The following is a 25,725-nucleotide window of genomic DNA, read 5'->3' on the forward strand; positions in this document are numbered from 1 at the left end:
TAGACACGTGTGACTTACAGAACTTCACCAAAGGGAAAATGACTTCACAGAGACAGAATATCAGGATTTAAAATTTAACTTTACAAATGATAAAAGAGAGAATCAAGATGGCAGAATAGGGGGATGTACAGTAACTGAATTGGAGACTAACATATCCAGATGTGAAGATACAATGCAGTAAGCATCTCAACTTCCAGACAAACATGGACTGCCAATGAAACCGTTTACTATATGGCAACAGGATGCTGGACTCTCTGCCACTGTCCATGCCCACAATAATGGACATGAGACTGTGTTAGTAATACAAGGGAACTCAGTGGGGGGGATGGGGAGGGGATAAGGAAAGTCTCAGAGATTACGGAACTGTATCATAATAATAATAATAATAAAAGATTAAAAATGATATAAAAAAAAGCACGTTACACCAAATGCTATGTGGGAGCAGCCAACCCAGGGTTAGAATCCACTCAGAACCTTTTTTTTTTTTTTTTTTTTTAACTGAGCCAGGCAACGAGAGCAATCAGTTGTGAAATAGTGGAACCATGGCCGTACTGGGGGGCAGCAAATTAGTCATTCTTGGTATCCGTACAGGATTGGATTCCAGGATCCCTAGGTCTGAAACCAATTGCTTTTCAAGTCTTTTTATAAAATGAACAGTATCTGCAAACATCCTATATATATCCTCCTTCAATCTTCCCTCCTCTCTGTCTCCACTCTCCCTACCTTTGTTTTTCTTTCTTAATTTGAAAGAAGGGAGATCGCAGACAGACAGATCTTCAATGCTGATTCACTCGCCAAATGTCCACAACGGCCTGGAGAGGGGCAGGCCAATGCCAGGAGCATCCGACTGCAGGTCTCCCACAAGCATGCAGCTATCCAGTGCTTGACAGATCCACTGCCGAGCAGGTGTTCACAAGACACTGGACTGGAAGCAGAACCAAGCAGGCACTGCAGCATGGGATTGAGGTATCCCAAATGGCTACTTCAACACTCCGCCAAATCCCAACCCAAATTGTTAGGAATGAACACATACCAAAAAAGGCACAAGATAAGCATAATGAAAAAAAAAAAAAGCATAATGGTAACTCTAATGTCCTGAATGAACAAAAACAAACCAAAAATTTTGCAAGTAGAAAGTATGTCCTTAGAAGTGCAGACATTATAAAGACAAACTTACATCATCAATTAATATGTAAGTTAAATGCAGCTGAAATTCGTAATTTCTAAATTATCTTAAACAGCAGTAGTGGTGGTCAGACTGGACATACACTTTTTAAGAAGATTAGATTTACGGTAATAATCACTAAAAACTGAAACAGGGAAACAAAAAATACGATAACAGAATATAACTAAAGTCCTCTGTAATCAAAAACAGTATCAGGAATAAACAGGCAGATGAGTAACTAGAACGACCCAGCAGTTGATCGCCTTTCTGCAGGAGAACTCAGGGTAAGACAAGGGGAGCAGCCTCACCAGCAGGAAGGGGAGAATCCCACAACTGGCTCTCACTCTGGGACAAGTGTACAACTGCATGGCTATTTACAACAGGCACAAAAATGAGTTCCAGGCAGGTTAAGCACATTAAGAATATACACACAGTAAAAATTTTGCAAGAAAACTTTGGCAACTACATTTACAAAATCTAGATGTAAAAGAGACCTTTACCAAAATATAGCATTTTATACAAAAACTGAAAACATTTTACATGGCATAAAACCATAAAGTCCATAAGGAACTATAACTTACAAATATTTACAACGTAGCAATTTACAATCCTTTACAAAGATTAATATACAAAAAAAGTGTAGAGTTCTAAGAAACTGATATATTAAAAACACGTAATAGAAAATAAAGATAATGAAACAGTAAATCAGAACAAATCATTCAGATTTACTGAGAGCTGCAAACTGAAGGCACTCACATATTTACCACCAGCAAGAACTAAACATAGTGCCACCTAACAGTTCTTGGAACAGGCACCAGGGGGCGCCCTGCGGGATGAACACCACGGCTGGTGAGATTGTGAACCATCACTCAAACAAACTGGAAACGAGTAACTAAATTCTTATTAATATAAAGACAGAATTCATGATTTTCACAGGTGCAATTCTAAGAAGACAGTCATATTTTCCTAACCCCTTCCTCCGTTATTTAAAAAACTTGTGTGAAAACATAATTCCAATCCACCCTATCAACACAGACTTAATGTACCACTAACCATAATATTAAAGAAAAAGCAGAAAGACCACAGGTCCACGGGAGTGTTAAGTAGGGTTATAAACAACAACCAAATCACTAGATGCAAATGAAACAGCAAGTGCAAATACTCAGTTTAACAACAGTGTGTTGCCATTTGGTTGACCAATCAAGCTCCTTAGACTATTCCACAGAACTGAAAGACGCAGAACATCTCAAGGGATGCTGATTAAGACACTAGGAGTAAGATAATATCCTCAAGAAGTTTACGCAAAAAGAAACAAAACGCTAAGTTTGGTGAAAATAAGTTTTTGAAGTTGATACACTCAAGAGATCTTCAAAAAATTTATGGTGCATATCATAAAACAGTTATGAATGAATTATAAAACACATGGCTGGGCCTGGTGCAATGGTCAAGTGGCTAAAGTCCTTTCCTTGTATGCACCGGAATCCCACATGGGCGCCGATTCTAATCCCAGCAGCCCCGCACAGCCCAAAGCCTTGGATTCCTGCACCTGTGTGGAGTTCTGGATGAAGCTCCTGGCTCCTGGCTTTGGATCAGCTATGCTCTGGCCATTGTGGCCACTTGGAGAGTGAATCAATAGACATGAGATCTTCCTCTCTGTCTCTCCAACTTTCCAATACAAATAAGTAAATCTTAAAACAAACAAACAAACAAAAAAACACATGGCTTACAAACTTACTGGAATATTGATAATTATAAAACGTATAAAACCTCCATCCCCAAAATATGAGCTACTGATCTTTGTCCAAAATAGATGAGTGAAAAGACATCGGATACAAACGCGCACAGACCTCATGGCTGCACACTTCACTCCAGACCCAAGCTCAAGCAACGGCATCAGAATCAGAGCAGTGACCGTTGCAGCACAGGCAGCGTTTGCTAAAACCGGAAAAGGACTACTGGGTAACAGATATGTTCTTGGTTCAATGGCTAGTAGCAGCTTACTGATACGTAAAATGTCAATGGAGTTGCATACCCTAAGTTATAGATTTTAAAAACGTACAAAGTAGCTCCTTCCCTCAAAAATTTTATCAAAGTAATACAATAATAAGCACTATTTCCAGAATAAAAAACAAAACTATTCAGAACAAGTGTCACTGCAGTGTTTTTGGAGAATAAAAGAAAAAAACCCAGTATTTAAAATATTATGAGAACTAGATAATTTGTATTCTCTGGATCTATCAGCAATTTAAACTGACACATATAACTTTAAAACACCTTTTAGGTACTAACCATATGCAGTTAAACCTGATGTGAAATAGAAAATACATTTAATTGTATATACAAATCATCACATTTCCTTGATAAAAGATGCTCAAACAGTTATATAAAAGGAAAGTTCTTTTGCTAGAAATACCAGCACCTATGGAACCAAAAGCTAGGATACAATTCGCAGCCATGTCTTTAAAATACCCTGATGAACAGTCCTGTCGAAATATGTATGTAAAATAATAAGCTCATAAGAAATAGATTTTGGCAAAGCATTTCAAAGGACTACAAACATAGACCCAGAAATCAGCAATCCAAAAGATACTCTGCTGACAGACGAAAACCACCAGCCAGGTACATATTTTGCTAGTCAGACATGTTCCCTTCCCACCCATCCGGGCACGGGGAGCTTTCTATAGGTCCATCTTTAACATTACTTTCCTGACAAGAATTCCCATATTTGCCCCGGCTGAATTAATGTGTTCCCAATGTGATGTTCTTTTTAAGACATATTCCATTGTGTGCCAGTCAGCTGCTATTTTGCATCTCCTGGCATCGGTATTGTTATAATAATATGCATTCAGTAAAAACAGGCTAAACAATTATATACACATAATGGAAGGAATTAGAGTGTTCTTAAATTAATTTATTTGAAAATCAGAACTTCACAGAGAAGAGGGACAGAGATTTTCCACCCTCTGGTTCACTCCCTAAATGGCTGCAAAACCAGGGCTGGGCAAGGTCAAGAACAGAAGCCCGAAGCTTTCTCCAGGTCTTTGGTGTGGATGCCAGAGGCCCAAACATGCGTACCAGCACAGGCTGCTTTTCCCAGGCCATGAGACGGGAGCTGGATCGGAAGTGGAGCAGCCAGACCTGAACTGGCACCCAAACATGGGATGCTGCCACTGCAGGCAGTGGATCTGTGCCACGATACCAACCCCAGAACATGACACAGGAAACAAAAAATATCTGTCTAGGAATGAGATGACAGGAAAGAAACACCTTATAAGTGCTTTGTTTTGATTTATTACAGTTTTATAGATACTATTCATATCATAGAAGGGTTTAACTTCTTTTTAAAGTTTTCACTTTTTGCCCCCCAAATTCTTAAGTATTAGTGCGGGTTCTGAGCAATCCATTCAAAACCCAAGTTCGGTGTTTACATGCCTAGAGAACTGCTTAGTAGAGACAAACACTAAAACGCTGAGAACCCTGCCAACAAGAAAGTCAGCAACTCCAACACGAAGGCACAAAACACCTTGCAGAAAATTACTTTGTATCTTTGTATGCTCTGTTGTAATGGTAAAATTTTGAAGAACGCCTGAAATGGAGAAGCAGATAGTATAAAAATGAGGATTTTTCGGGCCCGGCGCAGTGGCGCAAGTGGTTAAGGTCCTCGCCTTGCACGCCCGGGATCCCATATGGGCACCAGTTCTAATCCCGGCAGCCCCGCTTCCCTCCCAGCTCCCTGCCTGTGGCCCGGGAAAGCAGTCGAGGACAGCCCAAAGCTTTGGGACCCTGCACCCGCGTGGGAGACCCAGAAGAGTCTCCTGGCTTCGGATCAGCATAGCATCGGCCGTTGCACTCACTTGGGGAGTGAATCATTGGATGGAAGAACTTCCTCTCTGTCTCTCCTATCTGTATATCCACCTTTCCAATAAAAAAATAATAAAAATAAATCTTAAAAAAAATGAGGATTTTTCATTTTAGATGAATGAGCTAAGAGAAATGACAGCTTTAAGATTATGGAATTTTGGGTCCAGTGAGGTAGCCTGGTGGCTAAAAGTCCTCGGCTTGTGTGCCAGAATCCCACGTGGGTGCTGGCTTGTGTCCTGGCCACTCCACTTCCCATCCAGCTCCCTTCTTGTGGTCTGGGAAAGCAGTCGAGGATGGCCCAAAGCCATGGGACCCTGCACCTGCATGGGAGACCTGGAAGAGGCTCCTAGGCTTTGGATCTGCTCAGCTCTGGCTGTTGCAGCCACTTGGGGAATGAACCAGCTGATGGAAGGTCTTTCTCCCTGTATCTCCTTCTCTCTGTAGATCTGACTTGCCAATAAAAATAAATAAATCATGAGAAAAAAAAAAAGACTATAGCATTTCTTGTAATTGCAAATCCAGAAGTAAGGCTTTCCTACCAGAGCACATTTCCATGAAGCATGAGAAGCACTAAAATAACAAGCAAACTCTGCCACACTGCCGAGCACACCCAGCCAAACCGGCAAGTAAAGGCAAAGTAAAGGATTTGGATCTATAATCAGCTAGAGGACATCCTTTGCCTTAGAAAACTTTGTCTTCTCACTTGTGCCAGCTGAAGAAAATATCTGAGCTTGAAATATAACAGTTCTCCCTCCAATTAGATAAAGGAAGTACAAGGCATTCTGGCAAGACAAATAACCCCAAAGACTCGCTCCGAGCTTCTGAAGCATGAGCCCTGCAGCTGAGGCGCCCTCTGACCTTGGTGATGAGGACCCGGTACTTCTCGACCAGGTGATCGTTGCTGTGGCAGCCCGCCAGCAGCTGCCAGACCTCGCCGCGGAGGGCCTCCGGGACACCGCTCCTCACCAACGCCGCCAACTGCTTCGGCCTTACGCTCAAGTTCAGGTGCCTAAAAGTAAAACCACAGCCACAGGTTCAAAAAGGGTTCTCTTAGAAATGTCACCTTTATTAAAATGAAATAAAACGATTTTTTAAATAGCTGACAGAAGATAACATGCCGATAAAGTGTTTTCTAATTAGATGAGACAACCTGAACTGACTGGGTGAAGGAAAGAAAAAAAATCTACAAAGATTTTTGCAAACTGCTCCCTTAGAATCTTTAAATTATTACTCAAATCGCAGAAACAAACAATTAACCACAGTTAATGCTTTGGGGTATGTTTCATATTATATTAGATTCCAGCTAATGAAGACACAGTAGAAAGACAAGAGGCTGGCCTTTTATCAAAGTCAACAAGTAAACTACATATTTATGTATTCCTAGTTAACATATCTGAAGTCTGTTTTCAGGACCTTTATGACCCTTTCAAGAAACTCTCTGAAGGTGGCCATGAATGCTTCCTCTAGGGGGCGATGCTGTGGCGCATACGCTCTGCCTGTGGCACGGGCTTAACCACTGGGCATCAGTTCTACTGGCTGCTCCACTTCCAATCCAACTTTCTGCTTATGGCTTAGGAAGGCAGTGGGGGATGGTTCAAGTCCTTGGGCTCCTGCAGCTCTGTGGGAGACCCGGATGAAGCTCCTGGCTCCTGGCTTTGAATAAGTTCAGCTCTGGCCACTGCAGCCATTTGGGGAGTGAACCAGCAGACTGAAGAGCTCTCTCATTTCTCTGTTTCTGCTGTGTAACTCTGCCTTTTAAATAAAAAGAAAATAAATCTTAAAAAAGGATGTTTCCACTAAACTACCCTACTATTACAGTGAGCCATTAAAATCTTTGATCTTCATTTATTTCACCCATAAAAATGCGGAAAACAGAATATCTTAAAATACTGAAATATATTTACAAAGTGGTTTTGCAGATACTATTTCATTTGATATTCATGCAAACATATGAAGTAGTTCTAGTTTTACAGATAGAGAAATAAGTTTAGGGAGGTCCGTTAAATCACAAGGGTAGGGGCTTTAACTTTAAAAAAAAAAATCTGTTTATTTTTATTGGGAAGTGAGATTTACAGAGGAGAGACAGAGAGAAAGATCTTCCATTCGCTGGTTCAACTGAACCCAAAGGTTGGAGCTGAGCTGATCTGAAGCCAGGAGCCAAGAGCCTCTTCCAGGTCTCCCATACAGGTGCAGGGTCCCATGGCTTTGAGCCATCTTTGACTGCTTTCCCAGACCACGAGCAGGGAGCTGGATGGGAAGTAGAGCAGTCAAGACACAAACCGGCGCCCATGTGGGATTTTAGCACACAAGCCGAGGACTTTAGCCACTAGGCTACCTCACTGGGCCCAGGATGCAAACTCTTGAAAAAATAAAAATAAAAATAAAAATAAATGTTTCACTTATTATGTACCAGCTGCTCTGTGATTGACAGCCAGCATTACTGCATCAACAAAGCAGGACCTGAGGAAATGCCTATACAATGAAGCCAAGTTACTGACAAAAATACACAACCCCCAAATTATAGAAACTCCCAAGACTTCCTCAGAATCTGCTCAGAACTGCACATTAACACTGCACAACACATTTGAAAACGCTTAATTCCAGGATACTACCATTCTTCAGTATATGTACTGTCGAAGCAAGCACAGATCCTGGCAATTAATTAAAGCAAGAGTGAAATAATATAATTTTGTCCTAACTTAGATTTAAAAAAAAAAGTGGAAAGTGGCTATAATAACAAGTAGTTTTATTATTTAATTCAAGGATCAGTACATTGTGGTCTTGGAGCCAAATTCAGCCTTCTACCTGTTTTAAATAAGCAAACTTTTATTAAAACAAAGCCATGAACTTGAACTGTGGCAATGCAGCACGGTGGAGGAATCCAGCATGGGGGAAGGGTTTGGGGAGGGGTGGGAGGAATCCCAGTGCCTATAAAACTGTGTCACATAGTGCAATGTAATTAATAAAAAAAAAAAAAAAGCCATGCTAACTTGTTTACATGCCTTTGGCTGCTTTTGCATAACAGCAGCAAAAGTTGAATAGCTACAACAGTTTGGTACTAGCTTGCAAAACCTAAGTATGAACAGGAAAAAAATTGTAAACCCTATTTAATTTACATTAAAAAATTAATATTTTAAATTTTGTGAATAAATTTGTAAAAATTTAGCATACAATCTTTGCTTAAGATTTATTTTTGTTGGAAAGGCAAATTTACAGAAAAAAGGAAATGCAGAAAGATCTTCCTTCCACTGACTCATTCCCCAAGTGGCCACAAAGGCTGGAGCCAAGCCAATCCAAAGCTAAGAACCAGGAGCTTCTTCTGGGTCTCCTACTAGGGTGCAGGGACCCAAGGTCGTCCTCTACGGCTTTTTCAGGCTACACGCAGCGAGCTAAATGGGAAGTGGAGCAGCCAAGACACAAAGTGGTGCCCATATGGGATCCTGGCACACACAAGGAGAGGATTTAGCCATGAGGCTATCGTGCTAGGCCCTATCATATTATCTTGCAATGACATTAGCCTATGAGTCAATTACGCATCTGTAAAAACAGATGCTAGCTCCCTAAGTCCGTTATAGCTGAAATGGGGCATAGTCTCCACATGAGTAAACTCGCTAGTTCTTATGATAATTACAACTACAGCCAGTAAATATCCCACTGTTTTTATTACACAATGCTCCAGACGAGCAGGTACACAGACTTGTACTTTCTAAACGAGTTGACAGTCTGGGGGAGTTTGCTGAGTAGCCCAAGACAACGCAGTCTGCAGAGTCTGCAGGTGAGACAGATAGAACCCACTCTGTTCACCTCTGCAATTCTAGATATTACCATGTTCCTTCACTATATAATGTGTATAATATTAGGAAAAAGTAAAGATGAAATTAATATAACACTGTATCTAAGCACATGACTAAAACAAGTAAAAACAGCTTAGACACTCCAAAAGACAGGTAGATGAAATTAAGTTATAAGAGAGCAGGGAAATATAGTCACAAGTAAATAATAAAGCTTGAAAACAAATTCCAAGCCACTGTACCAATTGTTGGTGAATTCTTTTTAATAAAATCTAATTCTAGGATCTAAATGCTGTACCTGAATGATTTTTAACATACTACTATATAGCCATGTCAGGACTAACTCAATTGGCTTTACAACAAAAGCTTTTTCATAGCAGCCCAAACATTTCAGTGACTGAACTGAAAATTTAACTGTGATAAGCACATACATAGTTTTTTCATCCGGTTGTTAAGAAATATAAAAAATACATGATAACCCCAGCTGTAAGCAACTGCTTAGCTGCCTGTGCCTCGGCAAGTGCTACACTGCGTGGAAGATGCCCAGCATTCAAGGACATTCTGGACCTGGTTAATGCCCAGTTTACGTTAGCTATACCAGCATGCCAGCACAGCTGCTTATTTTCTTTTCTCCCTTAAATAAGTGGCCGATCAGGTCACTGCATTTGCAGGTAAATATTGGGGTTGAGACTAGATAGCTTAAGAAAAAATTGGGGGGTGGGGCTGATAAATTAAAAGTAAAATGGAGAGTCTCCAAAACAGAATGAAGGAAACAGAAGAAAGAATCTCAAAATTGGAAGATATTTGGGGGAAGCGAACAAAAAGCTGGAAGCAGAGCTGGATCAGGCCAAAAAGAGTATTCAAGAATTGAAAGACACTATTAAGAGGCCTAATATAAGAGTTACGGGAGTTCCACAAGGTACAAGAAGAGAAACTGGTTTTACAAATATATTTAATGAAATAATAAAGGAAAATTTCCCTAATCTAGAGAAAGAATTGGGAAACAAGATCCAGCAGGGGCACAGAACTCCCAACAGGGTTGATCAAAGCGATCCTCACCAAGACACATGATCATCAAGCTCTCTTCTATCGAACATAAGGAAAAGATCCTTAAATGTGCACTTGAAAAAAATCAATTGACATATAAAGGAATGCCAATTAAAGTCACAGGAGATCTCTCACAGGAAACTCTACAGGCAAGAAGAAAATGGAGGGACATATTCCAGATCCTAAAAGAAAAAAATGGTCAGTCTAGGATAACATCTCCAGCAAAGCTTTTTTTTTGTCTTTGAAAATGAAATAAAATTCTTCCACAGTAAAGAAAAATTAAAAGAATTTTCCTCTTCCAAACCTGCCCTACAAATGATACTTCAAGATGTTCTCCTGGGCCCGGCAACGTGGCCTAGTGGCTAAAGAGCTTGCCTTGAACGCCGGGATCCCATATGGGCGCCGGTTCTAATCCTGGCAGCTCCACTTCCCATCCAGCTCCCTGCTTGTGGCCTGGGAAAGCAGTCGAGGACAGCCAAAAGCCTTGGGTCTCTGCACCCGTGTGGGAGTCCTGGAAGAAGTTCCTGGCTCCTGGCTTCGGATCGGAATAGCACTGGCCGTTGCGCTCACTTGGGGAGTGAATCATCAGTCAGAAGATCTCTGTCTCTCCTTCTCTCTGTATATCTGACTTTGCAATAAAAATAAAATAAATCTTAAAAAAAAAAAGAGAGAAGAGGAATAGCACCCACCAAAACCAAAGGCAATGGGAAGAACATCCCAGTAAAATGACAACAGAAAACTAAACTAATGAACAACCCATTCCTAAAATGACAGGACCAAAGTACCACCCAAACACATTAACCCTGAATGTAAATGACTTAAGCTCAATCAAATGTCACAGATTAGTAGACTGAATTTAAAAACAAACCCATCTATTTGTTGTCTAGAAGAGACACATTTCACCAACAAAAATCAGTGGAAACTGTATCGCATGGGTTTTGATATTTTCTGTAAGTTTCATCTCTTCAAAACACTTTCTTCTGATTAAATCATTCAATGACTCATAGATCATACAGTAGCATCATTTTCTTCAAGAAGGTTCTTGATTTTCATCTCTTCAGCTACACGTTAGTCATTTAGTAGCATGTTATTTAACATCATGGTGTTGTTAATTTCTTTCTTCTTCCTATGTTGATTTTGTTTTGTGGCTTTTCATTTAAGGGGATGTATAATAACTGTAATGGAGACTGTCGTATCTAGTAACATGTTATTTAACTTCATGACATTGTAAATTTCTATTTTTCTTTCTACTGTTGATTTTGTATTATGACTTTTCATTTGAGGGGATGTACAGTAGCTGTGAAATGGAGACTATCATATCCAGATGTGAGGATACAATGTAGTATGCATTTTTACTTCCAAAGATGGACTTACAGTGAAACTGTTTACTATGTCTTTACAACAGGATGCTGGACTATCTGCCATTGTCCATGCCCACAATGATGGACATATGACTGTGTATGAAGAACTATACTTTAGTAATGATATAGAGGAACTATGTGGCAGGGAGGTGGGAATTGGGGCTGGGATAAAGGAAATAACAGGAGCCTATGGAACTGTATCATAAAATGATAATAAACAGAATAAAAATGTAAAAAAAAAAAAAAGTCAGTTTTGGGATCCCCCAGGTGAGGTTTCGTGTGGGACTCTCCACCTGAACCACTGAACTCAAAACTCCGACCTACAGGGAGGATCACAGCGTTTGTGGTCTGCCCTCAGAGCACCTGCATGCCCAGACGCGCAGGGAGGACACATCGGGCAGTCATGTAGGCTTGCAGAGGACAACGAGTGCCATGACAGAAGATGGAACACAGATCAGGCTGGACAACTGTCCTGTCTGAATTTTGGCTGCAGGTGTCTGGGTGAGTGGATGTACTGGGGTGGGCTCTGTCTGCCAATGCAACTTTGGGAGGATTTTCTCAACCTTGAAGCCATGAAATCGACAGTATCTCAGAACTACTAAAATGATGCAAGCAGTATACTTGGAATAGTTTTTTCCACACTGGGGTTTTTGAGATGACTTCAAATGGACATCTCCCATCGCCGGGTACTGCTGTCCCTTCCCCTCTTTGCCCCAAGATACAGAAAAAAAGAAAAGAAAAATTGAAAGTATTGTCCAACCCACCTTCCCCATGCCTCAAGCTTCCGCACCCTAATCAGTGGTCCTCATGGGCCTGCATTCTTGTCAACTATGTAACCAACATCAAAAATAAAATCATTCAATAAATTAGAGATAACCCATGATAACTGTCCCAGAGGGGGCTTCCACAGAGCTCATTATGAAAACTACACGTGTAAAAACAACGCATGCTTAGATTTACTTCTTCCTCCTGCAAGATTCTTGATATTTTCCAACGTAGAGACCATTTTGCCCAAAGTGTAAAGCACCATGGAATGCCAGAACAGATAACATCTATTTGTAGTCCTTCCCTTTGAGGGCATGAAATAATTTTTTAAAATCCTGAGATGGCTTTACTAGGACAGAATGAAAGACTTCGAACCCAAAGTAACAGACCCACAGGGAGTTCATACAACTCCCTGGCATTTGGAATACTGCAGAGAGTGTTGGGGTCACTTGCAAGCTTAGCTTTTGTTCAGCAAATACGGGGATTAGACCCAGGAAGAGGGGCTGTTTCACAATCATGTCACCAGCTTAACGTGTCAATACACCTAAAGCTAATATTTTCTTTTAAGATAACCCGTAGGATATTGCTTTGTAAGGCTGTGGTCAAGTTACCCATAAACCAAAGAGAAATTCTCAAATTAACTTTTGTTAGAAGGCAAAGTGACATGGCAGGCAATATGTAACACACTTACAAGTAACAACCCTACCTGAGGTCTATAATATGACCCTGTACTTTGTGTGAGTAGATTCTCATGATGATCTTAACAATTATGACCTAAACTACTCAACGGCTTCTAACCCAGGCAATGGTGCAAAGGACCCGCTTCCTTACTTATCCTGCCTGGGAATCCCAAGATAAAGGATATTTCCTGCAGGAATGAGAATTTATTAGGTTTCTAATATTACAATTTGAAAACTGATTTCACATTGCTGTCATTATTCCTCTAAACCTCTAAAATTAAAGAGATGCTAAAAGTCAAACCTTGTAACAGATCCCTATGACCAGTTCCAATACTGAATATTACAGTTAGGGAGGATTCCCTTCCCATAAATGAGAATGATGGAATAAAAGGAAAAATATCACAGAACTTACCACTTGGACAGCAGTTCTCCCCATGTTTCAAGAATTTTTTCTGCACACTCTTTGGACACGTCACCAGATCCACTCAGGAGAGGTTCATCGTTATCTTTAATAAACAAAACACACAGAAAAGGATGAACAAACACAGCTACACTGTTACAAGGAGTGGAAACAGTCAAATCGAAAGCCACTACTGGGAACAAGAGGTCAGAATTTCTTTTTTATTTCTTACATGTAAATGCAACAAAGGTAAAATCATTTGAAAATCAAAAATATGCCCTAAGTAAAATCAGTGTTATAACTTCTATAACTCCCTTCCACTTTTCATAAAGTTCAAATTATATCAATTGTAGAAGTCATTTAATTGTAAAATTATAAAACTCGAAATATGTGTGTTCTTTTTCTCAAGTTAACAGCTTTACTTATGGAAATATTTAGCCATCTTTATTTATCAGAGTGAAAAAATTTTCAAACCATCTAACCATCCAACAGTATAAGAGTAAAAATATTTGTGAAACACACATATAAGGTAAGCACATGTGGACACTTGTTTTTATATAATGAAATGGCAAAACAACAGATGAAATATGTAAAGCTAAATCATTCTGTGATGTAACATATGCTATAAAATAAAAAGGGGATTAGAATGAACTACATGATAGAATTCTTACATGATAGAACTACATGATAGATATTTTCTTAAGATTTATTTATTTTTATTGGAAAGTCAGATATAGAGAAATGAAGAGAGACAGAGAAGATCTTCCATCTGATGATTCACTCCCCAAGTGACCACAATGGCCAGAGCTGAGCCAATCCAAAGCCAGGAGCCAGGAACCTCTTCCAGGTCTCCCACATAGGTACAGGGTCCCATCTTTGGGCCATCTTTGACTGATTTCCCAGGCCACAAACAGGGAGCTGGATGGGAAATGGAGCTGCCGGGATTAGAACCGGTACCCATATGGGATCCCGGTGCATTCAAGGTGAGGACTCTAGCTGCTAGGCCACGTTGCCGGGCCCGTTACTGATATTTTTCTCTATTCTTTTAGGTTTGTGTGATGTTATAATTTTCCCATGCCCACGATGGCATATCTAAATTTATAACAGAAAGCACAAAATTATTTAAATGGACTAAAACAAATCATTTAAAATTCCAAGTAATTAAGAACTACAAATTCAATTAAGAATTTACAACCTTTAAGAGATGAATATAAGGGGCAAAGTGATACTGGCAAAGACATGAAAGGAAGAGAAAAGCACTGTGGTGTCTGGGGAAATGCAAATGATGAGATCCACCTGACCCTCTTTCGTCGGGCACTTGAGGAGTTCTCAGGTCTTTTTGCTACCTAAGGCCTCAGGTTGAGTCTCTTACTGCCTGCATTGGGTACACGCACAGAAGCAGATTTCCAGTATGAAATAAATGCACTTGACAAGATATTGAAATTTTCTCACAAGGTATCTTCCAAAATGGTTTTAGCAATTTACTTTTCCATTAGTTAAAACAGCATTTGTTTCATGTCCCCACCAGTGTTTCTTCGGGGTTTTATTTATTTTCAGACTCTAAATGGGTCTGGATCCTTATCCCTCTGATGACGACATCATGAATTTGCATCTCTAGTGGATACAGTAATTACCTCACAGCTCTCATTTTTGAAATTTGAGAAGTGCCTTGATAGCTACTGCTAAAACTTCTTTCCATTAGTAAGTCTTGAACATCATCAATTCTGATGGTCTAACAAGGATGAAGATAGGCTAAAGATAAGAACCCTTCTGTATGTGGGCAAGGCAAAGAATACATCACATACAATACTTTGTGGGAAGATGGTTATAAAAAAATGTACTAAAATTTACAAAGGATGACAAGTTCTTCAAAAGGAGTAGGAAGATAAAGCTTCCAAAATTCTCTTGTACTGTTTTGGATGACTTCAACAAATCTGGATAATAATCTGAGATCTATGTTTAGAACCCCATCTGCCTAAGGTATGGCTCAGGGTGGGAGAAAGCAGGCAATCTCGGCTTCAGAACTGGCTCTCGGCACCTCTCCTTTCCTCACAAATGTCATGGGGATGGAGAGCCTCTTTGGAGAATCATTTCTGCTTCCCCTGGTGTGCAAACTGAGCTAGCATTAAAGGGCAGCAAGGCTGCAGAACTCCATTTAACTCAACGTCTCCTGTCATCAGCTCTTCATCGCAGGTTCGGCCACCCATCAGACCATGGTTTTTTGAATGCTACCACACAGAAGGCACTGTGGTACACACTGGCGGACAACGTGAGGCAAAAGCAGACACTTTGTATGGAGGGTTTAGGTGCTAGGGCTTCTTGATTTTAGCAATCTGCCAGTTCCCATCAGTTCTTACTTCTTTCTAGCTGGATAACAGCTCTGATATTCTCTTGCACTAGGATTTCAATTTCTTTGTAACCACTAGATGTTTCTCAAAATCTAAAGTGCAGAAATTTGAACATTTTCTGGTTTCATGTGAGAGTTTAATTTTTGGTTCTTTTGTTTTTATTGCTATGTTTAAGGAGACAAGTTATATAAACTTATTCTGTCATCTTAACCAGTGTTAACCTACAGGAAGAACTGCAAGTTTTAAGACTGCCAGTTATACAGTAGTAAGTCTACCTTTCCTAGACCTAATGTATAACTTAAGACTGAAACTACTTCAGAAACAAAATACGCACTTTCTTTGCACTTTAAAAATTCTTCATGAGAACTAAATGGAATAGATGGTGTCACACAACAGCTTAGACTGTGAAATCATAGATGTAAATCCAAATCCCGTCTCTACCAATTTTCAGCTCCTTAGGCAAGTACACATTTCAAAGATTCCAACTCTTCCTGACGGTAATAATATACACTATTGTGTTCAGGACCGCGAAGATTTTGTGAGATAAACAAACCATCTGTCCATCACATAATAATATCTAGTAACTAGGTTTGACAAATCACATGAATAAATGATCCTAACTTGACTAATCATGAGGACTGAGGGAGTTACAGGAATCAAAATGTCAGCACTCACCATGGAGCCATACTACTTCTAATCAAATCAACCTTTCCTGCCACCTCTATGCCTTTGTTAGTGCAATTTCTACTCCAGGAAAGCCCAGGTCAGCCCCTTGATCACCAGTATTTCTCTTATACCATTAAAATCTCAGTTCAGAAACTACTCTTCCTCATACCCCATCACATCACCCAAACAAAAAATGAATTTTTTCCATTTATTTCCAGAATAGTTGCTATTCACTTCATGAGATACAAGCATAACGTGCCCTTATATCAGAACCTTTAAAAGAACTTCTTGATACTTTATTGGCATGAAAACCCAATAACCTGTAAGTGTGTATGTTTAATATATAAGGCTTCTCCAGAAAATTCATAAAAAACATGTTTAAGGGTCTGGCACTGTGGTAAAGGTGCCACCTCCAACACTGGCATACAATATGAGCACTGGTTCAAGTCCTGGCCACTCCATTTTCAATTTGGCTCAATGCAAATGGCCATGGAAAAGCAGTGGAAGATGGAACATGATCCATATGGGAACTCCTGGAGGAAGCTCCTAATTCTGGTCTGCCCCAGTCCCAATCTTTGTGGTCATATGGGAAGTTATCCAGCATATGAAATCTCTCCCCCTCTCTCCCTGTAACTTTTCAAGTTAATTAGCCTTTTCTTAAAATAGGACTAAAAATTTATTTTGGTAGAAATTACGAGATTTACACATAATGTTTCACAGATCCATTGAGTTTTTTGAAAAACCTTTGTATGAATGGATTTCAAAATTTGCAGCAAAATGAACTCTTCTTTTATACCTGTGAACTTTCCTAAGTATTCTCACCCAAAGCTGGTTTTGGAATCAGACACTGAACCCCTGAAAATGAGACAGCTGACATCTAATAAAATTGCACTAACAACGTGCTAACACTCCAAGCAGGCACTAAATTGACTTACTTAAAAACAACAAAAACACACATTAACTATTAACCTTGTTAAAACCCAGTGTTTTCATCATTTTTATTGCCTCACAATTCCTTGCATACAGTAACCTCTCAGAAATACTGAGTATATTTCAAATGCCACATCCCAGGATCAATCCCCTGATAACATCCTGAGATTTCACTGTCCTCCATTCCGTAACAAAAACTACGCTCTCCCCAGCATTTACCTTCCTCTTCGTCATCTTCTGGAGGAGAAGGAATCATTGAACTCTGGGATCCAGACTGTGGCAGGCGAACGGAAGGACTGGCTGTAGTTTTCCTCCTCTCTCTCTCAGATTCACTTTCCAAACACACAACTTCATATAAGGTGTCAGTGTTACTCTTTCTCTCCTTTTGCTTTATCTTGAGAATGAAAAAATAACAGTATACAGTAAAAATGCTTTTCATAAAGCACTGTTTATGATATACAAATATGAGAATAAATGCTACTTGCCTTTCTAGACTAAATGCAACCTTTTCTAAAGAGAAAACAACACGTCTGGCTTTTAAAATCTTTAGAAAAACTGTTTTGCTGAGTAGGACCTCCAGTTTTGAAATTTTATTTGTCCTCAAACAGCACCATCCAATATTCAATTACCAGAATGCTTTAAGTGTCCTTATGGTTCCATTCATACAACTATAAAGTGTTTCTAAAACCGAAAGCTTAGAACTAAAATTTCTTACTCCTGTGTTTCCCTCCCCTCCTTTTTTTGCTTCTTTAAAATCGTGTAGGGAGTACAGTGCAATGGCATGCAGGTTACATCCTCTGCCTGTGGCACAGGCATCCCATTTGGGCAACAACTTGTGTTCCAATTACTCTATTTTCAATCTAGCTCCCTGCTTGTGTCCTGGAAGGCAGGGGAGGAAGACTCAGGTCCTTGGGCCCTGGCATCCATGTGGGAGACCTGAAAAGATGTTCCAAGCTCCTGCTTTGGATTGGCTCAGTTCTGCTCCACACTAGGCATTTGGGTCATTTGGGGAGTCAACCAGCAGATAGAAAATATTTCCACCTCCTCTCTCTGTAAAAATCCGCCTTGCACATAAAAATATTTATGAAAAAGGAAAGTGTATAGGCAATGGCAGAAATTGGACCTAGCAGTTAAACCACAGCTTGGAAGCCCATCTCCCTGGACATGCCTGGATTTTAGTCCAGGCTGCACTCCTGGTTCCGGTATCCTGCTTAAGCACACCCTGGGAGGCAACAGGTAATGGCTCCAGACATTGAGTTCCTGCCATCCATATGGAGACTCAGATGGAGCTCTTGTCTCCCAGCTTTGGACATGTAGAGATTATATCAGCAAATGAGAATGTGTGTTCTTGTCAAATTAATTTAAAAAACAACAAAAACACTGTAGGGTACTTTCTCTTCAACTGAAAGCCACAAATTAGGGCAGAAGGTAGGGCTGCAATGTGGAAGAAGAAAGGTAAATAGCATAGAAAATATTAATAAAAACTACAAAATTTGGTAAGTACAGTTACTTCGTAATGCTGGTTTATTTGGATGCATACCCATGGTGCCTTAAACTGGCCTAAACTAAAAACTAAGAGCAAGAAATATAAAACCTTACCAATAAAATAAAAACTAAAGTACATTAACATTTCATATGACAACCAGTTTAAAAAGAATGGGGAAAAAAAAAAGTGGAGTGAATATAGAGCACAAAGAAAAGAGAATTCAGTAGGAAAAGGTCCAGAGAAAACCAGAAAGGTAGCCACACCAAAGGGAAACACATTAAGGCAGGAACACTGAGAAGGAGAAGGGGCAAATAAGAGGATCATTCATTGAGATATAATGGCGGATTTTGGCACTGTAATGTTCCCCAGTTCTTTTTGAAAAAAAAATATATATATTTACACACACATGTATGAATATATATATATGACAATCATGGCAGAAAGGCCAAACATGACCTTTCAGTAGCACTGTTTCATGTAAGAGTCCATAAACACTTCTGGAAAAGGCCCAAGAGTAAATATTTTAGGTGATGTGGGTTAGCACACACTGTCACAACTACCGCTTTGGCCAGTGTAGTCCAAAAGTAGTGAGTGCGTGCATCTGTTAAAATAAGACTTTACAAAAGCAAGTATCCAACTTTCTGGCCAGATGGTGAACTCACAGGCTCACTGTGACAATGTGCTTTAATATGGCCATCTGAGGATTATTTAATTTCCTACTATAATATGCCAGATTTTCCTCAGTTACTTACTATTAGTAAAGCACCCAAGACTCTGTGAAGTTACATATTAACCTGTAGATCTGGGTTCAGGAGATACGCAAATCATTTCTGTCCAACAGAAAAGATAACCCACAGGTTACCTAGAGGACAATAACTGGTTCTATTTATAACCCAGCAGTCTCCTTCTATTGTATTTTGAGAAAAATAAATGATAAAAAACCCATTTCCTTAAATATTACATTTTCTCTAGTTCCTTCATTAAATAATTAAATGAATTAACGTCTTTGATAAAGTTTAAATTTGTAAAGCTATGATTTTTAGCTTTAAAAAAACCAGACTCTCAGAGGAACAGGATTTAAACTTGCTTTTATTTGTATTCATTTTCTGTGTCTCTGACTCCACTAACAGGAAACGCACTTTCATACAATCAAAGCCATACATGCACAGAGGTCCACCATACAGTAGTATTTGGAAGAGCAAATGAATGAAAAGTACCACTTGTCCCTCAAGAAAGTACCGATTCCACGCAAAGACCTTGTTGGACAAGCTCAGCAAGAATGAGTGAGTCTCTGTACTAATGTGGGATGGCCTCTTAAAAAGTAAGGAACAAAACATGTGAATCGCTATTTTAAAAGGGAGCTGGAAATATGCAGGAATTTCTTACTATCTTTTCCAAAAGAGAAGTGGCAAAATTTCCAAAAGCAAACTCTGTTAAGCCAGTATCGAAATAATATAGGAATCAACTCAAGTGATTCCGATAATAATCAATGAAAGCTTTTCAGGAAGAGAATCTGTCATTTTTCCCCGTCTTCAGTTTCCCTTTACGTAACTTCAGCTACCTACCATCAATCATAATCCAAGCGTAATAAAGGAAAAAGCCCAGAAATCAGTAAGTTTTAAAGCACATGCCCTTCTGAACGAATGCTCTCCCGCCACGCAGCTCGGCAAAGACTTGCTGTCAATCTTCTCCCTTTGCTCAGAGTATCCAAACTCCATGAGCTGTGTCTGCAAGTCCCTCGGCAGCGGTCAGTCACTATATCCATCACCCACAGGACTGCAGAACTGGTGCAATACTTTCTTCACTCATTTAATTGTTCCACAGCATTAGAGTGCTGACACTAGTAATTCACAGAGAAGCCACAAAGTGCTTCCTTTGAGTGAAAAAGTTAAGTTATTAATAAAGAAAATAAGTTAAATGCTAGGATACTGGAATCTCAAGTAAAAATACACCTATTACCTGAGAAATTGTGAAGGAAAGACATCAGAGCTGCTTTGCTGTTATATCTCAAATAGAAAATTAAGAGACCCAATATGTGATAATTGTTCAGTAGAGATGAAAGAAATATTATATTTATGCATGTCTCCTCCAGAGATAAACAAGAATTTACCTGGAAGTTGCACAAGTATCACCTAAAGATTTTTTTAAAAGATCTGTTTATTTTTATTGGAAAGTCAGATCAGATTTACAGAGAGAGGGGGAGACACAGAGAAATATCTTCCATCTGCTGGTTCACTCCCCAAATGGCTGCAGTGTTCATCCAAAGTCAGGAGCCAGGAGTTCTTTCTGGGTTTCCCACGTGCAAACACAGTCCCAAGGTTTTGGGCCATCCTCTGCTGCTTTCCTGGACCACTTACAGGGAGCTGGATTGGAAGTGGAGCAGCTGGGTCACAAATGGATAAGCAGCCGGCACCCATGTGGGATGCCAGTGCTTACAAGGTAAGGATTTAGCCAATTGAGCCAGCATACAGGTCCCCACCTTAAACATTTGTTCAATGCAAAGAGAAACCTTATTTTTACAAAGGAAGAGCCAACTATTACCACCTTACATAAATGATTACAGTACCCATCAGAAACAAGGGAACATGGGAGGAGTGCTTGGCACAGTCAGAACGATGGTATGTGGGACATGTACATGCTATATCCTAGTGTTTGGGGCCGAGTCCCAGCTTGTTGCTAATAAATATTCTCATAAACATAGCAGGTGACGTCTCAAGCAGTTGGTCTTGCTACCCACATGGGAGACCTGAACTGAGTTCCTAAGACCTGACTTCAGCTTAGCTCAGCACCAGCTGCTGCAGGTTTTGGGAAGTGAAAAAGAAAATGGAAGACCTTTGTCTCTCTCTCTCTCCCCTTCTTTAACTCTGCTTTCACATGAATAAATAAATCTGTAAAGCATAAACAGTGAAACACACTAATGTGAACCTGGTGCTCTGATGCAGAAAGTATTTTGATACTCTTCTGAGAGGTATAGTTTAGTCCTCCATGTGTATAAATACACACACCAAGTAAATGAGAATAATATACAACACTGCTATATATTAACCAGATATGATTATACCAATTATTTGTCTGCATAACTTTTGCCATATTTTTGATATCATCTTCATTTATAATATTTTATTAGCATTCTAAGTCCTTCATATTTCCTTTGGCAATAAAAATTTCATTAAAAACACAGTTCCAACAATTCTTCATTGGTCTTCTATTCACTTCAAGTTACTAGAAAATCTAGTCTTTAGATGGTGATACACAAAAATTTAAGTCCAAGGAAAGGATCATTTTTCCCTACTAATTTCTAAAGTTTCTTCTCTAATATGATGCTATATTAATTTAACAATCCCACAGATGGGAAGGATTCCAAGCTAAAATAAAGTCACTGAGTCACCAGATAATTTTAGTGCAAGGAAAAAGAATCAATTTTAAGTGCTTACTTAAAAAAAATACATTTCAATAACTGTTTTCCCACGCTGACAACAAACACTAGAAACACTACATGTTGTTTATTTCTAAACTTTGCTCTCTACCACTGGCTCTCTTGTGGTCTGATGAACGCTGAAAAGGGTTAAACTATTAAATTAGGCTTAATTAATTAAACTAAATCCTAAAAATATTCTTTAGAAACAAAAGCCAAAGTAGCCAAGTTTCTATGGAAAGTGCCTTGGCAAAAATGGATAGGAGACTCTGATATATGTCTTGCTCAAATACCATCCAATAAAAGCCATTATTTTGCATGTCAGGGTCTCAGTTTCTTAATCCATAAGACAACTACGTATCCTCATTTTAGAAAACAAGGAAGATGGGAGGAAAAGTGGCTAATGGGGTAATGGTCAAAATAGCAATTTAACTAGAGCCACCTATTACAACTTTTTAATACATAATTATTTTAATAACAGTTAAATTTTGCTAAATTACAAGGGATGAATTTAATAATATTTTAAGTGCTTTAGTTCTTCTAGCTCTCCTTTCTCACTTCTAAACCTTCTGCTCAAACCACATACACTTACCCAAAAAAGGAGAGAAATTCAGAGGTTACAGAGATTTCCTACCTTCCCGCTTGCAGGCACACATTTCTTGCTTTTAGTAAGCAACCACTAACAACTCAGCTTAGAGTTTTATTTGACATCTGAACAAACTGCTTTAGGTTAAATGACCTGTATCACTTGCGCTTTTCACTAATTTTCCCTGTCAAGTAATACTTAGCTGATAAAAATTAAGTGTTAGGAAAATAAACCATATTATACTATTTAAGAATCTTGCATAGAATTAAAATAACTATTTTCATGAAGAGATTAATTTTTTCTCAATTCAATCATAAAGGTAATACTCATAATTGCAGCAGTTTTGGAATCCAGTTCAGAATCTAAAGGGAAATGCAGGATTAGGAGAATGTGATTTATGATGACCAAAGAGGCGAAACTGACAACTCAGAGCATATGCTTCATATAAAAAACACAATTTCTATTTGTAATCCTTTTCTGTAAAAATATCTGAGGACTAATTTGTATTCTTAAATTTTTCTGAAGCATCCTGCCTCTGAGGCGCAACCTCTATCCCCGTTCTTGTCTCGCCAATCAGTGCTCCGTGGCTGAGGCTCCACAGCCCCCTCAGTAACAGAGCTTACTTTGTATCTGGCACCTATTTTAAGCATGCCATAGTTTCCCATTTAGTGTCACAATAACACCAGGACGGAGAGCTTCTTACTGCTGCCAAATTGAGGCTTAAACTTGAAGGAACTTGCTCAAAGTCATAAAACTCTTCCGGGAAAGAGTTACTCATGCTGGCTGACTCTAAGTTTTACATGATGAAAATACATTAATTCTCTACTCCTGCCACATTTAAAAAACTGGGCCACACCTTACCCTGCACTGACTGGCCCACGTCAAGAGTCAAGTCTGAAGTCACTCCAGGCAAGGTTTCTTGGGAGACCCCCAGACTGGACGGCTGGACTCAGACCCCGGCCACAGGGAGAAAGAATCATAGGATGTGCAGTACAGCCTTGGAGTGTATGTATCAGGATTGCGCCTTCTCAGTTCTTGATGCCTGTGCAATGGACATCATGTCCAGATGCACAAAGGGGAAATGATGGACAGTTCATCTGGGCCATCAGGGGACATCAACTGCCTACTCAGAGGATACAAAGCACAAGAGCTTGAACAATTTTCGTGGTCAAATTTTGTGGATGCACTAAAGTGGACTTTGTTAACCAGCAGACCTTAAGCAGATATCTCAACCCTGGAACAATGAAACCCACAACAGCTCAGGGCTATGGAAACCACTCAAGTAACACCATTGGAACACTCCTCCCCACACGGATGTCATCAAAGGACCATCTCCCATCTCTAGGTGCTCGTGTAGTCTGAAGGCAAGGAGCAGCCCTCTCTCCCTCCTCCCCTGTGGACACAGGAGAAACAAAAAAGACTAAAACATCTGTCCCACCCACTTTTCTTAGTACCTGAACATCCCAACCCTAATCAGAGTCCCATGAGGACACATATCCCTCATAACTATGTAAACAATATTAAAACTTAAAAAAAAATTTGCACTCCTGCCTTATCAGGGGATTATAATATAAAAAAACAAACAAAATTTTAAAAATGTATTACATGGTATGTAATATATTATCAAAAGATGAAATCCTGGCTAAAAACATTACATATCATTTGAGCATGGAAGGAACTAGCAGTACCAAATCATTAATAATATGTAATGCTGTAACAACCAATTACATATGTAATAATATTTAATAATATTAAATAGGGCAATTAGGATGAATTGCTGAAAAACAAAGAAGTGGGTGACCAGCTGGATGAGACGTTCAGTATTATAAGTGGGATCTTTCTATTACAAGTGGGGAGGAGTATTCCAGGGCTAAGGAACTGAAAATAGCAAAGTCCTTTACGAGTGTGGATAGATCACAGTAAGCAACCAAGAAGGGAGCAAGGAGGAAATTACTTTATGCAGTGGTAAGTCCCAGGGAAGACAGGTTCTATAAGCTACTATAAGACTTACGAATTTTACTGAAGAAAACAGAATTACAGGGATCTGAAGGCAAAAAATAAAGTGATCTAAAGTTATTGTTACACTGACATGAGACCATAACAGGGATTACACAAACAATGAGAGTAAAATGGCTACTGCAGGGCCCGGCGCGGTGGCACAAGTGGTTAAGGTCCTCGCCTTGCACACCCAGGATCCCATATGGGCGCCGGTTCTATCCCAGCAGCCCTGCTTCCCTTCCGGCTCCCTGCCTGTGGCCCGGGAAAGCAGTCGAGGACAGCCCAAGGCTTTGGGACCCTGCACCCGCGTGGGAGACCCTGCAGAGGCTCCTGGCTTCAGATCGGCATAGCATCGACCGCTGCGCTCACTTGGGGAGTGAATCATCGGACGGAAGATCTTCCTCTCTGTCTCTCCTCTCTGTATATCTGCCTTTCCAATAAAAAATAATAAAAATAAATCTTTTTTTAAAAAAAAGGCTACTGCAAAAATCTAGGTGAGGAATATTGTTCTAGAGGAATCATAACACAATCTAGTGGTAAGAAGCAATCATACTCTACATGACTTAACTGGAGCCAGAGCTTGAGCACCAGTTCCAATCTTAAGCTACACTGCTTGTACACTGCTCCCTGTTAATCTGTGGGAGAAAGCAGTGGAACACAGTGCAAGTGTCTGGACCTCTGCCCCTACGTAGCCAAACTGGATGTAGTTGCAGGCTCCTGATCTCAAGCCTAGCTTTGCCCCAACTATTGTGGCTCTTTGGGAATGAACTAACAGACAGAAGAACAACCTCTGTACTTCTAATACAAAATCTAAAAAGAAAAAGTAACCAGATTTCCTATCAGATTGATATGGAGTGTGACAAATGAATAAATAAAATTCTTATCCTGGGAAATTAGTAGAACATGTCTGTGAATGAAAATAGTAAGATCAGGTAAGGGAGAGCATTTTGGCACTGGGAATGATGTAGACTTTCAGACACGTTAAGTCTGAAATATTTTAAAATTCAGTGACGGTGGGTAGGGTAGCGTATTTATGCAGAGAATCACCCCCGAATCAAGTGCTGTTGATGAGTGATGTAAGATGAGGACTCACATCAGCAATTTAGCTCACTGGTCTTCCACGGATTTGGGCTGCAACAGAATGTAAACAACAGTGCAGAATGAGGCAGGGCTACTGGGGTGCAAGAATCGCTAAAAGAACAGAATAGGTACTGCAACAGTTGGAC

General features: G+C 39.7%; 1 protein-coding gene across 3 annotated transcripts in view; it reads right to left on the reverse strand.

Moving 5' to 3' along the window:
- RABGAP1 (RAB GTPase activating protein 1) overlaps positions 1–25,725 on the reverse strand; it is a 165,154-nt gene that overhangs the window by 78,928 nt on the left and 60,501 nt on the right. For all 3 annotated transcript variants that reach the window (XM_040963469.1, XM_040963468.1, XM_040963470.1), the window contains exons 11-13: positions 17,234–17,408; positions 13,083–13,176; positions 5,885–6,035 (exon numbers count right to left, since the gene is read on the reverse strand). In XM_040963469.1, coding sequence (XP_040819403.1) covers positions 5,885–6,035; positions 13,083–13,176; positions 17,234–17,408 — 420 coding nt within the window. The remainder of the gene's footprint in view (positions 1–5,884; positions 6,036–13,082; positions 13,177–17,233; positions 17,409–25,725) is intronic.

The sequence above is a fragment of the Ochotona curzoniae genome, unplaced genomic scaffold (genome assembly GCF_017591425.1).
Source record: "Ochotona curzoniae isolate NIBS_2020 unplaced genomic scaffold, NIBS_Ocur_1.0 scaffold_3208, whole genome shotgun sequence".
NCBI classification, from domain to species: Eukaryota; Metazoa; Chordata; class Mammalia; order Lagomorpha; family Ochotonidae; genus Ochotona; species Ochotona curzoniae.